Source organism: Metopolophium dirhodum, chromosome 8, assembly GCF_019925205.1.
Source record: "Metopolophium dirhodum isolate CAU chromosome 8, ASM1992520v1, whole genome shotgun sequence".
In the NCBI taxonomy this organism is placed as follows: domain Eukaryota; kingdom Metazoa; phylum Arthropoda; class Insecta; order Hemiptera; family Aphididae; genus Metopolophium; species Metopolophium dirhodum.
Window position 1 is genome coordinate 4,189,640 of NC_083567.1, and position 18,998 is coordinate 4,208,637.

Sequence of the window (18,998 nt, forward strand, 5' to 3'; positions counted from 1 at the left end):
AGGTGAATTGCGTCTGCGATATGACATAGTGGCGACAAACTGTTAGGTTGAGAATAATACTACGAATAATAATAATAATAATTACCTTTTGAACAATTGATTTTTAACGGTCCGGAAAGAGGAAAGTTTAATGATCCTTTGAGAGACGCACTGGGTGTCCCAAGCCGAATAATAACGACGATTAATTAAAATACGCTGACGAATGCCGTACGCACATCTGGGTCGTTGTATATAAGGCGAAGTTATCTTACGGAAACGATCACATGTTTTCGCGCAGTAGACGGTCGAGCACCGAAGCTCTAAACATGATACGTATCAATAAATTTACCCTGGTATTGGTGATGGTGATGTGTTCGTGTTGCGTGACCAGTATCAAGCTGGACGAGCTCAAGAACGATAAAAGTAAGTACGGAATGCCGGAAGTAGATCTCGTTTATCGACATTATTATTTTCGTTAACTATAATATTATTATACTATAAGAAATATAAATTGTAATTATGTCATAACTCATAATATAATAAGCGTCATTTTGAGTAATTATAGATACCTAATTATGCCACGAGATGTTCAGTGTTTTTGCTTTTAATCATCAATAAGATATGCGGTATTACAATGTTAACAACATTGTTATTATTAAGTATAATATAGGACATTAAAATGTACGGTCGTACAACAATATCAATTATAATATCGTGTATTTTTAAATTATGATTTTTACAGAAACCGTTTATTTTTTTGTTACATAAATAATAAATATATATGCGACAATAACTGTTTTAAATGTTACGATCATTGCCTCCGACAAGATATGCCCATATAAATGCAGTAACTGTAAAATTACATTATTGACACTGCCAATATGTAAAATTAACCATTTTTCAATTGAACAGTATATTATTATCATTACTATAATTAAGGGGGGACGGGTCTTGCACAATTGCAGAGGATATTATTTCCACCCCTCCATAAACTTCTAAAGATATTTTGACAGCTGGTTTAATGAAAAAATTAAAAAAAAAATAGACAACAAATTAAGAAAATATTCAATTAAATTACTTGTTTAAAATTATTTAAATAATTTTTGATAAAAAGTTACTTATTAATTATCTTTAAAATGTATACCTATACTGTATTCCCAACTTAAATATGTAAAATAAAATATTACTTTATTTTATTCACAATACGTGCTGCTCACAATATTTTATGAGTATCGAGTCGCTTACACCTTAGAAAAAATTAGTAAAAATTGTTTAAATTTTAGGTTATTACATCTAAACAACATTTTTAAAAGCATCTTAAATTTCCTTGATAAACAATAAGCATTATGAGTTTTTATGATTTCAAAAACAATAAATTTAAAATATATATGTTTTACTTTGGGATTGATTGAAATTAATCCAAAATTTTATAATTTTTCAACTCATTGTCCTATCCAATAAGTTGCAAGTAATGAAGCGTAATTGTGTCTATTTAGACATTACCGTGAATAATATAACGTAATAACGCACGGTCACACAATTATTAAAATACAAACAGTTAAACAGTGTTCCCTTCATAATAATAGTTACATATTAACATACTTTAGATATGTATTAATGTATTATAATACAGCATATTGTTTTACTGCCATAGTGCCATACATTAAAGTATTATACAGTACCTTTATATTTATAGTCGTATACGCATGACTCATATTATAATACATTATAGAAATTTCGTAGTATTATAATATGGTCCCTAACGTTGCAATTATTGTATAATATAGCATATTTTTTACGGCCATCATGTAGGTACTTCTGAGATAAGTTATGACTAAAAAAATAAAAAATAAAAATAATAAATGACTACCGTCAATCCTGTTCTTGTGTATTGATTGAAATAAAAAGTTCTATTTTAAACAAATTTGGAAACGTATAATACATTATTATGAATATTATTGACAAACGCCACTCTAAGAAGTAAGCCATATAAGTAGTACCTTACCACCTACTATACATAAATATAATATTATTCAGGTAATATTGGTTTTTCGGTTAATGTCGATACTACCCGACTACCCAAGTAAGATTGTGTAACGACCAATAACTTTTCCCAGTAGGCTATTAAGTAAAGTACCTTAAGTACCTATTAGGTAATATTAGATATTTTAATGGTTTGGTCATTTTTTTACATTTCATATGAAACTATAAATTGCCCATCGGTGGCAGAATATAAAAAAAATGAATGTTCTAAAATTTGTTTATAATTTACTTACAACATTAGGTGGATTAAAAATGTAGAAGGATAATCTTTTAAATAAAAAACATATATACGTTGAACATAATAACTTTTCTCTAATATTACATATAATTTTGATTAATTTTTTCTAAACAGGTATTTTTTTATTATGTTTTTGTATTTGAAATACAAAAACATAATTTATTTATTTACTTGACAAGTACCTATCATGTTCATAATTCGCACATGTGATGACATAATAATATAATATCGTATAAAATAACATTTGCAAAGATCGAAAACTTTTGCCACCCATTCCGCATTCACCGTCATATATTGTAAAACTTTACGTCTTTACCGTGCCTTGTCTATACCGGCCGCGCAGACCGCTATAACCACCACTCGTTACAAAAATAGTTACTTATATTATAATATTGCGTATGACACTCGTACCAACTTTCGGCGCCTCTTTAAACATCTATAAAAAAGGAAAAAAACCCGCTATAATTTCAGACCTGTTATATCAGAATCTATTTAAACCAGATCAGCTGGGCAAGACCGGCGGCGGCGGCGGCAGTAGCGTGGCGTCCACGAGGGCCGCGTCCAGACCCGCGTCCGGCGACCGCGACGGCGCTCCGATGGCCAAGCACGCCGTCAATAAATCGTCGGCGGACGGAGAGGAGACGTCGAAGACGAGAGCTGTGCCGGCGGACACGCAGTCGAGCGCCCTCAAGAGCACGATGAGTGAAAAACGGGCGGATAAGTGTAAGGAGAAGTGTCCGGCAAATATCAAAGAGTGTTGCCGAAACGCCATAGCAGGTACGTGCCCGACAATAATATACGAAAACTATATAATAAATTCTAACATTTATATGTTTTGCGCCAATCATTTACCCCCAATGATGTTTTCTACGTTTTCGAAATCGATTCATCATAGAACGATTTATGGCACTTCGATATAGTGCCTTCTTATAGTTATGCGTATATATTTATACTTTAAAAACATGATTTCGGAAAATTATTAACCTCGAATAATATAATATAATATACGCAATTATTGCAATTTGAAGTACGTATTTTCTAGTTGATCCGAAACTCAAAATAAAACTAAATTATTTTTTGAAAACTATATTTATTATTTTCTGTGAAAAAATTTAGAAAAATTAAGTTGTTTGGTTTTCGCACAGACCCTTTACACTGTGTGGACCTCACGAGTCACGATTGACTGACGTTTCTTCTATATTGTTGTGGTTTCGATAATAATATATTTAAAAAATGCTTATACAAGTATGTATGCCAACAGAAGGCATATATAGTATGTGATACATGTATATAATATAATATTATATTCCTATTATAATATGTATATTATACCATATATACAGATTTCTATGAATCATTATGAACGTCGAACACAATAATAATAATATTACGTTTTCTTCGGTTACAATAAAAATACCTAAGTGTGTGTAATTTTGATACATTTCACTTTTGTTTGAAAGTCTGAATTTAAGAGACAGTATTATACTGTATAAAATATACTGATTCAAATGTAGGTACCTCATGTCCTCATCACGGGTAAACAAATATTAAATAAATCATTTTTTTGTTTGTTGCCCGCGGCCAGCGTGACATAATACTATGACAAATCGTGTATATTGTATAATATATACAGAAAATGCCTATCTATATTCGGAAAAGTCATTGGCACACCAGTAATTGTTTTGAAATGTAGAACTCGTTCTTTTTCCATATCAACGCAATACATTTGAAAACCACAATTTTCAACGACCGGAAGGTTAATAAACTTTGATTTGTGCTGCAGAAAAGAGTTGCCACAACGCCACCGATGACCCCGTATCATATTTTGTCAACCCAAGCTATCCCAACGAAGACTGGGACTCTTCTTTTTGTGACTTCCGCGTGGACATCAAGAACAGAAATGTGTGTCAACTGAGGTAAGGGATTTCATAAATTAAATCGAGTTTTGAGTGTATCGTTAATCGTTACACAATACTAACTACAATAATAGAGCATAAAATGGGTGACAGGGGGAGGGGGGGTACTTGTAGCAATTATAAAATTTATTTATAAACTACGAAAAAAGTTATTTACTTAGCCATGTAACTTTACCAACTTAATATAAAAACCTGGCTTAATTAAGATAATCTATAAGAATTTAAACCATACTTTACACTTTTTTTTGTGACTGACTTAAATTACCCTAGGTGGTAACAATAACTTGGGGAAGTGATAAAATTATATAAGATCTAAATTCTACTATTAAGAGCTATCACAGGGCAAAAATGTATAAATTTTTAATGTAAAACTATATTGCACGTACAAAAAAGTCACTGAAAATTGAAATTTAATTGATTGTGATTATTTTACCTATAATAAGCAAAAAAAATTACTAACATTTTAACACAAATAGCTTATAAGTTATAACTTATAAGGAAACTAGCTGTCTCGCCCGACGTTGTCCAGGCCAAAGATTTGTATTTTTTATAAATATATTTGTACAAAATGTATATACCATATTTCTTCTGATTATAATATTAATATAATATGTAACGAATTGTATTTTCGTATGCTTTAAAAAATCATGTGTGAGCTACCCTTTACCTATCTACAGCCTATATGAGTTGAAAAATCAAGCTGTATACACCCTCCAATTTTCAAGTAATCTATTGAAATAACTTTTATTGAAAACGGTTCAATCATTTGTTGAGGCTATTCATTTCGGATAAACCAACATCCAATTTCAGTTGTACCTATAACCCGATTTCACCCGCCAAAAAATTAAAAAAAAATTTTAGATTATATAAGTGTATCTTAGTTTTGGTGTACCTCAGTTCACAGATAAATTTGGGTAGCTTTGCAACCTAAATGGACCAAGGTGAACAATTTATCTGTGGTGGATTGGGTATAGCACTTGGTATAAATCGAACGTGGTTCAAACTACTCTTTAAACATTCCTGATATCTCCAAGAACAATTCTAAATGTTCACAAAATCAGTCAAGTAGTTTTTAAGAACCTATATAATAGCTACAAATATACATTCAACTCTCATATTTGTTTTAAGATATAATTTCTTTATTCGAAACCATGAGCGTGTGACGATTTGATGGATGCTTTTACCTCATCTGCCCGAGTAACTAATGGCAAACATTCAAAATACTAATTTTTACTAATTATTTCTCCTATAACCAATAGCAACCATTTATAAACAAAAATGTCCATCGTAAATCTCAAAATACCTGTTTGAGCACCTCTCCGGGTTGGACCAACTGGGTCTAATTGTGAATCTAAACCGTTCAGGGACTCACTCAAAAACACACAAAAAATGTTCAGTGGTTTAGGAGGAGTTCAATGACATACACACAAACCTTTATTTGTATATATATAGACATAGATTTTTATTATTATTGGCCACCCAATTAATTTCACCAAGGAAAATTACTATACATTAAAACCTTCTCCGTGACTCGACCGATTTATTAGTGAAACCCGTATTAAATTAAGTAGAGTTCTTTTCGAGATATTCTCGTATACATACAAAAAAGGGGCAGTATTTCTCTACTATATTATGCATGTTATTTACATATAAACCTTCCTCTTGAATCACTCTATCCAATTAAAAAAACCCGCATCAAAATCCGTTGCGTAGTTTTAAGGATTTAAGCATACAGATAGAAAAAAGGACTTTATTTTAAAATATGTTAAGATAAGATAAGTAGATCTTATTTAATTTGTTCACTATCATAGATCGTTATTATAAGTGTTAATATATAAGTACTATATTTAAGTCTTAAATATTTGTAAAATTATAATTATTAGGTGTTTATTTTGGTTTTTTGTTTTCTAATTTATTGATATTAGTTATTACAATTCACAATACACACAAATACACAATTGATTATTAACAGTAATTTTTTACGAATGACCTTTTCCCCTACATGCATTAATCTGATTGCCCCCTCCCCCACCAAGTTATACCAAAACGCCATACTTATCGGTTTGACGGCATTAATTGTTTGTTTCAAATTATCACTTTTTGAAAAGTCTTGATTTTAGTTCAATATTTAGTTATTCTATTATGTACTTGAAAGTTCATAAAGACAACTTTTTTTATAAATAATTTAGGGATTAAGTTAAAAGTTTGTATTATAAAATAGTTAAATCTTAAAAACAATATTGTCTAGATTCTAGACTCCAGAGGGTGTAAAGGTAATGTATTCCAATGTGTAAAAAACTTTTGCCGCAATACATTTTTTTTAAAACATAACACGGTTGTCAATTTCCGTTTTTATTAGTTTTATACCGGTATAATACATAGTTAATATTAACAACGCGTGATTGTTTTGTCATTCCAGATTGGACTTGGAAGAGTTTTCATTGAGGGGACCACACAAGTACTTGGGCAGTTGTCGTCAAGACCGTCTAATCATATCTACTACTTTACCGAATGGCATTGGAATAACCGAATTGTGCGGAAATAACACCGGTCAACACTGTATGCAATTTGTTTCTAATAGCTTTGAATAATCGCTTCCTCAATTATTAATAGTCGCTCCTCTATTATCAGTATACTCACGTAATATTTAACAAAATTACACTTATAATTCTGGAAACGCGAGTTTTACGTGATGAATGTCATAAGGAAAACATATTGATAATATTTTCCTCTTCACGTTTTCTTATATTAATTAACAGCTCGTCCATAATAATATGTAATTCTAAAAACTACAATTGCTGGGATTTAATTATATAATTAACAGGTTTTGAATTTAAAATACTTGGCCTAAAAACGGGTACTAAACGACATACCTATACATAAACTCGTCCAAATGACATGTATAGGTATGTCGTTTAGTGGAAATTTATTTGGATACCTAACATGTCTAATACATTTTCCATTTTTAGAAGTTTAGGTTTCTTAATAAGTTTTAACAGGCAAGTGGTATGGTTAAAAATGTTTTTTGGGCACAGTTCATATAAATTCATATATATTTATATAAATTATAATATAGAGTTGGTAGATGATTTGCGTTTAATTATGGGAAATAATATAGTAAGCAACCCAAATTTAACATATAAACACAAATAGTTTTCTTAACTTTAAGTTTGATATTAGGATACTAATTCACCCTAATAATATTAAGCTAACAACAAAAAATTGGTTCTGTTTAACCCAACTTTTCTGGATCAGAGAAAGGGCACTGTAAACAGTGTGCTGCACCATGTTAAATAAAAATTCACCCAGACGATTGGTTAATCTCTCGCCCAAACGATAGATATGCTTAACTCGAGTAAAATTTGGGCCATTCACCCCAAAATGCATTACACCCAAACACGATTCTATATTTTTACTGTGAATATAATATTTTATGTGTTTTTTTGTTACCAGTGTATTTTCCGGTAGACCCTAAAGCTGGTGGCTCGTCCGTAGCACTCATGATGATGACGTCACAGTCTTCAAGATATTCGTGGAAGGTGCGTATCACCCAAATCGACTGTCTTGCTGATCCTCAGGCCGTCGGTGAGTTAATATTTATTTAATCGATTTATAAATATTTAAATAAGATATTAAATTGTTATATAATATATTATGCTTCACATGCTAACAGACAGTAGCAGTAAAATCAATATAATATAATGTAAATTTAATATTATGCAATCTAAAATATCGTCAAACGTTAGAAAAATTATTGCACGTGATATAAAAACGACCCATATAATAAATATATAGGTACCACAACACTTTATTGATATAATATTATAAGTTCCAATATTATAATATTTTTACATTTATCAAATTATTTACCTATACAATCTATATTATATACTATGTAATATCGTAGCTTACCTAAACTAAATAGCACGAACAATTTATTATTATTCGTTTTAAAATATGCTCATCATAGCTTTATATGCCGATCTTAGCACGAGGTATGCGCATAATGATATAATATCATATTAAATAGGTACCTAAGTAGTAGGTACCATATTATACGATATTAATCTATTATGCTTATATTATAATATATCATTCACGTTTTATAATAATAACCTGCAGCAATGTAACCCCTCTCCCCCAGTGCTAGACATGGCATCGTTCCCGAGATCTCCTGTGCAAATTAAAATATAATATACCTTTACCTGCTTGTGCCCGTTTGCACTGTAGCGCCTACCGGATGTCTACAATACCATACCAGCCTCAGCGGCACCATACAGAGCTTCAACTACGCAGGCGGTATGTACCAATCAGGACTTGACTACGCGGTGTGCATCAAACGGTCGGTGAACACTTGTCGAGTCGAATTCCAGCAGGTGCCCGGCTCTACGTTCGGTATAAACTCTATGGAAGGTCAGTAAATGAAATTATATATAATAATATATAGTACATAATCGTGAACCGGAATCGCTCGGTATTCAAACAATAACCACGGTATAACGATACACATATTAATAAAAAATAATATAATATTATGATACCATACTGTTGTTTATTCGTTTGTTCTCGCTGTTTCGCAACGTCAATATTCGTTTAAACAGAAAACGGACGTGTTTAGTTGCAGGGAGTCAAAAACCGAATTCGATCCATATAAAATATAAACAACGTCAAATAACTGTTGAAAACAATATTAATACCTATTGTAAAATAGTGTTTTTTAGTAATAATAATTTATTGATCGTTCTATTCGTGTTGCAATATATTGTGTAAAATGTAGGTAAATGGTTCCTATATGCACTGTTAATAAGACGTATACTGGCTCTCATGCAACACAAAGTTTTTTTTTAGATTTCATAATTACATCAAATTACTGTTTAAACGTAATTTCATTCTTAATTTGTTCGATTTAGTATAAGTAATAAGAATGTATTTTAAATTTTCCATGGTAAAAACTTGATCACTAGTGAGAGACGGTATAAACAGTTTTAATCCGCGGTATGATATGTGTTCACTACATCATAATATGTACAGTTCATAAGCAGTGTTTCAATATGGAAAAATAACACTCAAGATAATCTTTTATGTTTATCTGTTAATAGTTAATTAATATTTCCTATAACTGTCTTTCAATACTGGTTTTGATCGAAATCTATATCCCATTAAGTTTATCATACAATTAATGCCGCGTGGCCTATTACTTATAAACAATACAAAACATCATGTTATAACTTTTATGTATAACCTGATAAATAATAAATAACAAGTATTATTCAGAGATGAATAATTATTATAGTTGACGGTATTTCATTCGGCCTGGTATAAAAACACAAAATCGTTCCTATAGGGGACTGGGACACCGTGGTTCGTGTCTGTGCCTACTCTCAGAGGTGTATGACGCGCACGCTTATAATAATAAATTAATATATAAATAATGTCTGGTTGTCCGTGTCTAGACTTTTAGATATGTAGAATAGGTACTAAGTAGTAAGTATGTCCGGTGGGGTTACATGGTAGGTACCAGCTCGCGTTTGTCCATGTGTATTGGATTTTTATTTTTGCGGCCTAAAACCATTATATATGTAGAAAAGTAGATAATCACCAACACACGCACATGCTGATTTCTCTTGTCGTATAGGAACTCACACTATACTATTATAATATAATATAATTTTCTGTATACTGAAATAAATACTATACGTGGAACGACGTATCGTTATCCGATGAAATCTGAACTATAATGGATTGACTGCAACCAGTGCAACCGCATGTACGTATTCACGTATATATAGGCAGTGTTGGGAAAGTTCCTTTTAAAAAGGAACTCGTTCCCGTTCCTCGTTCCTACTGTAAGGAAGGAACTCGTTCCCGTTCCTCTTTCCTGTCCCGAAAAAAGAACGCGTTCCCGTTCCTTTTTAAAAAGGAACGCGTTCCCGTTCCTTCATGTTCCTTTTTTTGCAATTTGAGTGGTGGTCAATGGTGTATTTTGCGAACAATTTTTAAGTCAGAAATAATCGAACCGAGAGAGTTAACCGATTATTTCTGACTTAAAAATTTTTCGCAAAAAACACCATTGACCACCACTGAAATCGGTTAACTCACTCCTTTCTAGGAGCACCGATTTTTAACAAAAATGATTTGTCTTAGATTTTTTTTGTTATAATTCAAAAGTTGTATAGCGTAGACTTGAAACTTTATATATATACATTCATATTGCATAATTGCATAATATTATACATGTATATTACTATAGTAGTATAGTATACAGTGTATAGTGTGTACTATACACGATACACCACACATAGAGATATGCTATAGGTTATAGGCTTATAGCCCATAGGAGTATAGGACATAGTATGATACAACAATCTGTTTTTTTTTTTTTAATTCAATTTATTTGAAAAAATATTTTTATACTGACATTTTGTTTTGTTTGAGAAGAACTAATTTGGCGCGCGGAACCGGAAACGACCCGGAACACGACACGTAGTCGACCGACGGCGTCGCGGCTCAGTTTTGGCGCGGAAACACACTATATGCGCTTCATAAAATATACTGTGGCACTCAACGTGTTAACATTTTTTCATTATTTGAGGAACGGAAATTTTCGTTCAAGTTCCTTCAAAATAGGAACTCGTTCCCGTTCCTCGTTCCTATATTTTAAATGGAACGCGTTCCGAGCTTCGTTCCTATAAAAGGAACGCGTTCCTTCCCAACACTGTATATAGGTATATACGGTTTGAAAAACTGGCAACTTTCGAGAGACGAGAAGCCAGGCTGTGTGCTTCCCACGACATTGGGTAACAAATAAACTGTTCTCTCTGCATTTACCGTGTTCAATAAACTATAAACTTCTTATTTTCGCTCTGCGGTGAGTCGGTGACCAAACATTCGACTTTTTGCATTCTCTTTGGACGTATAACGTAGGTATAGGTACACTATAGGTAGGTACACTAGCTATTAGCATATAGACACCAGACAGTATAGCTACAATAGAACATATTGATATTATACAATTATATTATTATGGTTATAAACATAGTAGGTATAAGGAATAAGAAGTATGCCAATGGTAAGGCTGAGCATATTTTTTTAAAGGGAAACGTATAACTTATACATGCAACCAGCAATAAACTCAATTTGACTTCAGTATGTCACACGTATACCTACGTTTAATCGTATACAATGCAGTATGCACAAAAATACAAAGCAATGCACATGCGCGAACTAGGACGAAAACAAGGTTCGTATTGAGCATACATACTTCTTATTTCTTATACTATATGGTTAAAAATATGTGCATATTGCATTCAATATGTATATATTATGCCACATGCACATTGCACAAGCATAATCATTAATTGTTAGTCATAATGCATTACCGAGTTTCGGAACCGGATTAACCATTAGATACCATTAGAGAATTATAGGCACAGTACCTAGTAATAGGGCCTATGAGAAAAACAGGGCCTAAGACAAACGACGGTTGTGGTGCCTACCTTAACAGCCACGCGTCCAAACTAAAAAACAAAAAAATATGTATCAACCAACATTTTAGAATAATATCGTTTTTCAATGATGTACCCATATTATATAGAGGTTTGTGTAAGTATACAGGATGATTCACCATCATGATCACCGCCATTTTTCCTTTGTTAATTAGGTTATTTAGTTAAATTTTTAAATATACCTACTTAAGACCATTATTTCTTGAGATTTTTGTACTACTTAAGAAGTGTCGTGTATAACGATACAAACATCTGTTTTTAAAATTAGAAAAACCACAATTTTTACTGTGATTATTTTTAATATTTTGTTGTACCCAATACAAAATCCGAAGGATATAGTCTCTCGGTTATTAAAATGTTTATTCTATAAGGATAATAGTTCTTAAAAATGGTTTCACATAAATACAAAATATATTTAATATTGGATGATGATATTTTTTATACTCGGACTAATTTTACAAATTGTAAATGTTGATAGATTAATAGTAATAATTATTAATTACAAACATTTTCAAATAATAATAGCTCCCATACATTCCAAACCCATTATCATGGATCTATTAATCTTAATTCTTAGTACACAAAGTTAAATAACTATAAAACTACTCGTACGAATTTTGATTGTGGTAGGTATATGAACATTTGGATACCTACAATAGGAGTTAAAAAAAAGGATTTAAATAATTGCATTATTGAAGAAAAAATATCATGCTCAATGAATCACCCTGTATTACAAAATCGTTTAAGACTCTAAAAAATCAACATATTTATATTGCATGTTTATAAGCCTACATAATGCTATTAGGACATAGGTAATAATATACGTGTACACTTGATTAATGCAGGACCGTCACTCGAAGAAGGCATCGGGCGAGCGGGCGAAGTGAGTTGCGATCTCGTCACACATGACTACCTGCACATTCCCGGAGGTATGTTGGACATAGGCGAGGAGATATTGGCGGCTACTGGAAACGTGGAGGTGTACACGCCGACGGCGGAAAAATTCTGCGGACGGAGTTTGTCCGGTCTCGCCATCCAGGAGTTTGCGGAAAAAATCAAAGTAAACGACCCGCTGGGTGCACAGGACAACAACACGATCGCGACGCCGGTGACGTGTAAGTACTCGATCCTCTATATTTGACAAAGCGCCGTACAGCATGTGGGTGTATGGGGTAAAATTCATATGCATATACAATATTATTTAACTTTTTATTATATTCACTCGTCGATCTGGTGGAGAGACATCGGTCCCAACGAGGACATGCCTGTTGATATCAAAATAATTAAATAAGTAAACCTTAAAAGTATATTTGGATCAAAACAAAATAATTCAATAGATCAAATAATATTAAAGTAACATAATAATATTCTGATTACTAGTGAATAACAGATGACATAGATACCGAATTATATATATTTTATATTAATTGATATTAATATAATATTAGAATTGTATAAATGACAAGTATTGGACCTAATAAAAAGTCTGACGAATAAGATCGTATTGTCTACCGAGTAGGTTAAATAGGCACAGAAATGCTTATAATCTTTACATTAAGTTATATGAATGCTTTACCTAAATACAACTTTAGAAAGGAAAATTATAGCCTATAGATGTTTATAACTCATTATTTTTTTCCAAAGAACTAATAAGTATACTGATCAAATAATAATAGAAATTAATTAATGCTGCCATTTAGATACTTTTAAATGTATACTATACTACTGTAGTATATAATATCACTGACTTCACCCGGGAAAAAATGAACAAACATAAAATAAGACACTATATCGGCGGATCTTGGTTTTAGTATATCTAAACTGCTGACTATACTTTAAAGTTCACGGGAAAATCAGTATTGCTGTACATAGGTCTGTGAACTATTTCCTTCGAGATAGGCATGCGCCTGCGGCGGATTAGATATAGCAGTTGGACGTTGGTATATTTTCCAACATAGTTCAAACTACTCTCTAAACTTTTCTGATATCTCTATGAACAGTCTTTGAAACTTTCGTAAAATTCGATCGAGTAGTTTTTTAGTCTATACGTTACAAATATAAAATAAAAAATAAATATAAAAATATGTAATGATATAATATGCATGTATAAATATTGCATTCTGTTCTACATTTTAATAACAACAATAATATTGTAATATATAATTTTCTTTCATTTAAAAAAAATCCCGTAGAAACGCATTGCTGGTCCGTTTTAGTCTATACCATACCTGCGATTTTCTTTTTAAATTTTATTTCTGTAGCCAATGGCAACCCTAAATATAATTATATACAAACAAAAAATAATATATACCTATCGTGATCCAAAACAAAACTCATGCATGAACCACCCTATACCAACCTACAGGGGTTGTAAGAACAATCGTATACACCCTCCAATTCTCAATTTATTAATCTATATTGATATAACTTTTATTGAAATCGGTCCAGTAGTTTCTGAGATTAGTGCGTTCAAACATGTAAAAACTCTTCAGAATTATAATATTATTAGTATATTGATAAGAGCTCAAATAATGAGACCGTGAAATAGCAAATAATAAGTAATGCATTGTCTTACGATACAACAGACAATGTTTAACTTGCTGTTTTTTTGCACAGATATGAAATTTAATTTAATTATATTTTTGGATCTAAACATTCACTATAACACATGTATACTGGCCACGAGAGTGATTTGTTTTACCAGGAACACTGGAAGAATATTAATATAATCGTTCAATTTTAATTTAGAGAGAAAAAACTAGACATACATATTTTATTAAGACCGTGGAAAGCAAGTCGTCCAAATGCAATGCATAATAACTAAAAGTTAATTTAGTGTTAAATTATATATCTAGGTATTTTGTTTTTAATGATGTGATTCGTTGTTTTCGTAATGAGTAATTACTGATGAATAATAAAAACATAAAATCCAAAACGTCATAAACACTATGTCTCTATAGTAGGTACCTAACTACCATACAGTGTATTACTGTATTATATACGTAATATACTATAATATATTGGTACGTACCAATTATTATAATATATAATAGTCTATATATATATATAGTATGAACAACAAATTAGTCTCTCCGGATAAAAAACGTTGAGAAACAGTAACAATAAAATTCTAAAAAAAGTTATGTGAATAGCAGTTTTTTAAAGACAATTACCGCAAAAACGAAAGCGACTTAACAGTTAGCCAAATCAACGTTGTATGTATATTATTATTGTAGGTACAACTATGCTTCGAGAATCGATGGGAACTCGGTAAATGACGGTTTTAAAATTACAATAAATTAATTTTCACGTTTCAGCTTATGCATCTGGACCAATCATTGTCAGATTCCATACGGACAGTGTAACCGTTAGAGAAAGAGACATTGGATTCTCGATCGCCTATCAACAACTCGGCACGGGCTGCAACAAGAACAAAATCAGACGATGATTTCCGAGTTCCTCTCTTTATAGCGTGTTCAAAACATAATTTATTGGCGATCAGATATAATCTATAATATCCGTGTATATATAAATATTTTAATAATTTATTTGTTAATTTTTCCTTGTATAAATCTATGATTAAAAAAAAAAAAAGAAGAAAAACCTATTGTACCTATGTTATTCTGATTGTTTAATTTTTGACAATAATAACTGAAAGTACGATTTTATTGTCTGTTATTGATTAATGTATTAATATGTAACACCTATGTCAAATATTTAATATGGTTTTGCGTGGAAACTGGACTATAAAGTATAAACGCATCTAAATACATATAGTATATTCTAAATTCACCTTTCACAAGTATTATTAATTGTTCGTCCAATTTCTAATTGAGTTTCGGAGGAAATGTTGGTAGAGTTCGTACCAGTCATACAGAATAATTTGCGTAGGTACGTCTTATATTTTCCATTTACATAATTTAAAACAAAATAATGCAATACTTTTGTAATATTATAATTAATGAATAATTATGATCATGTTCGCAAATGGCACATGCCACCGAACACCAAGGCTTTAAATAATAACAAAAATATTTATATCATCGTATCAATAATAGTTCACTATTTTATTATTGACAATCTCGGGCATTGCATATCAAAATATGGTAGATGCCAATTATTTATAGTACAATAATCAAAGAATCAAACTGAATGACAAACCAAGACAAATAACTAATATAAGTAATTAATATTTTTAAAAACTGTGTAAATAATATCAAAATTGATTTAATTGTTTTTCTTTATTGTTAGTATACTATACATTTTATTTGTGTAGTTACACAGTGGCGTACCTAGAAAGTTTTATTTGGGGGGAGGCTAAACAACGTACTTAAATCAGAATATGATATCCGTTACCTTATACTAACCGTTTTCAAAATTATCATGGTTTGTACTTTGTCTTAAATTATATAAGATTTATACCATAACACGGCCAATGGTAGGGAGAGGTTGAACTGCTGAAGCCCTCTTAGACCCCCCCCCTCCTGGGTACCCCACTTTAGATACACACTTACACATGACGTTTATTTAAGACATTTTAAAATTTAAATAATTAATGAAAAAGTACCTATGTGTAATTATATTCATAAAATGGACAAAAAAGGATTGCAGTTCATTAGTGTGGACTGTGTATATATTATGTAAATAGTTTATAATATTTAATATTACTGTCTGGACTTAGCTTTAATGGTGGAAACTGTAAAGTACCACTCATTCCCTCGGTGTATTCTTTCAAATACCTAATAATAATAATCGTAATTACGGAAAAAACTCTATTTACAAATAATAACATAATATACAATACCTACAACAATAGTCAATAAACAGTATAAAATATTTAACATAATAGGTATACCAGTCCACAACAAATCAAAAACTAACATTTTAAATTATTAACTTTGAATTTTTATTTTTTATATTTAAACACAATTTGAACTTTTTAAACCATTGAATAATTAAATGCAATGAAAAGTCAATAGATTTAAATTTAAAAGTAAGTATACCTATATAACTATTTCAAATTACGTCGTGCAGTACAGTTCGTCCATGCGTCCATGCGCATTTATAGTTTCTACCAAGTACCAAGTACTGCACTACCGCTCGCATCTTATTTTTTTATGGTATAAAGCCGGGTTCACATGATTACACTACACCGTGTCGTGTATTTTCGTGTTTTTATGCTTATACCAAAATACTAAAATGCCATACCAATGATATGAATCTTGTACCTGATGATAACATAATCTACAATTTTATTATATTTTAGATTCTGAGCGAAGCGATGAATGTATTGATTTTACAATGATGTGTGTTTTTTTTTTTATTTTTTTTTTTTTTGTGTCTGTCATCACCTTTTAGGACAGTAAAAGTGCTTGGATTTTCTTCAACAGTAACTTTTCTGATAAGAAAGTGAATCTAGTTGGTACTTTGGGGGGTCAAAAGTAAAAATTCCCTAGTAGCTTTCAAAAGCGACGTGAAAAACAAAAGAAAAATTAAGGAAAAACGGGAATTTTTACGCAAAATCTGTTTTCGAGAAAATCGATTTTGGTTTTTGGTGTAACTCTAAAACAAATGACCGTAGGGACATGAAATTTTGACTGAATGTTTATATTAGCATTTTCTATACACCATACAATTAAAAATGTTTAAAATATTTTGACTCTTTTTGAGCTGTTTACGGACATTGTCAGTTTTCAATTTTTTTAGTTTTTTTTTTCTATAAATATCAATAAAATTTTATCTGTTGAGTAAAAAAGATTGAAAATTTAATAGAAGGCTCCTAGGTTATTGCTTCAAAGGCAGATGAAAAAAATTAAAAATCCTTAGTCACAGTTTTTATTTATAAGCATTTAAAGTTCAAATTTTGACAAAATACGAAAAAATCACGAAAATTAGCAAATTATTTTGAGTTGAGAATTCATAAAAATTTTTCTTTTTAAATCTAAGGTTTTAAAATGTAATATAAGATTACTCATAAGTTTGTCTACCTTTATCAAAAAAAAAAATGTCTACAAGAAACTTAAATTAAATTTTTATGAGCGTCTGAAATTTATATTTTTACAACATTTGATATTCACTTGATTTCTCATGTAACAATTTTCTTATTTTATTGTAATTGAAAAACGAATGACTGTAGATATTTGAAAATTTCGCTGAATGTTTATATTGGCATTTTCTATACACCATAAAATTTTGAAAATATTTTGACTCTTTTTGAGCGGTTTACAGACATTGTGAGTTTTCAATTTTTTTAGTTTTTTTTTCTAAGTTTTTTTTGTTGGGTAAAAAAGCGTGAAAATTTAATATAAGGCTCCTGATATATCGTTCTAATAGCAGTTGAAAAATATTAAAAATACATAGGCACAATTTTTTTTTATAAGCATTTAAAGTTTAAATGTTGACAACATTTATCAAATTTATAATTTTTAATTATTTTGTAGTTAAAAATGTATAAAATGTTTAACTTTTATGGCTAATGATTGAAAATTTAAAACAAGGCTCCACGTAAATAGGTTTATATAAATTACTTTATTTACAATAATATCATCAAATATACTTGGTAATATCATAGGCTAACTGACCGTTTTCGCTCAGAATCGTTTTTCTTATACAATGATATTATATCATTGAATTCAAATTTAACACCATCCATTACGGCGACCCACTTGTAACCTACTGTACAGCAGAGCGACACCCACTTATCCACCTTTTTTTAGTTGAATATATTCAACTATGCCGTATCGTTTGCCGTTTGGTAACTGTGATTATTTTACACGACACGGTGTAGTGCGAACCCGGCTCAAGTACTTATACGTTATAGGTATAACACTGTCTAATAGTTACTGTCTCACCTAATCTCTATCTTGGCTAAATTCAATGGTTCTCAACTTGATTCTGCACATACATGGTTTACGTGACGCTGTCTGCTTGGAAGTGTTGTCCGCCGCAAAAATTAAAAATACAGACAAGCCTTCGTCAGTTAGTGTTTCTGTTTTATGATTGGAACATTAGAATATTAGATACTATTGTACCAGTTTTGTACCTAACCTATGTTTTTCATATACATATCATTAGTGTAAGAACACATTTTCATCATGTTAAAAACTATTAAATAAATGTAATTAATACCATAAGTTATCGAGTGTTATAAATTAATTATGTACTCATTTAAGAGAAATACAACAATAATTAATCATAATAATAATAAAAATATGCCTGCGCCGACTGTAGAATCTCAATCCCAATTCCGAATATTTCGTCCAAGTTGATAACTTATCAGTATATTTAGTCATTAGCTATGATATCTATACTATTACA

General features: G+C 30.8%; 1 protein-coding gene and 1 long non-coding RNA gene across 3 annotated transcripts; one reads left to right on the forward strand and one right to left on the reverse strand.

The window, feature by feature from the left end:
* Positions 1–51: 51 nt before the first annotated feature.
* LOC132949904 (uncharacterized) lies at positions 52–15,349 on the forward strand. 2 transcript variants are annotated; one of them, XM_061021027.1, is made up of 8 exons: positions 52–402; positions 2,732–3,037; positions 4,044–4,176; positions 6,596–6,735; positions 7,630–7,761; positions 8,407–8,589; positions 12,527–12,796; positions 14,999–15,349. In XM_061021027.1, the coding sequence occupies exons 1-8, from the start codon at positions 264–266 to the stop codon at positions 15,127–15,129; spliced, it is 1,434 nt and encodes a 477-aa protein (XP_060877010.1). In that variant the 5' UTR covers positions 52–263; the 3' UTR covers positions 15,130–15,349. The 2 variants fall into 2 exon arrangements, with proteins under 2 accessions (XP_060877010.1, XP_060877011.1); XM_061021028.1 differs by having other exon boundaries at positions 54–402; positions 2,762–3,037.
* On the reverse strand, positions 12,435–18,903 carry LOC132949913 (uncharacterized). The gene is made up of 2 exons (XR_009665164.1): positions 18,533–18,903; positions 12,435–12,946 (listed from the first exon to the last, which is right to left on the reverse strand). It is a non-coding gene; the product is annotated as an uncharacterized LOC132949913 (long non-coding RNA).
* Between the last annotated feature and the right edge of the window lie 95 nt (positions 18,904–18,998).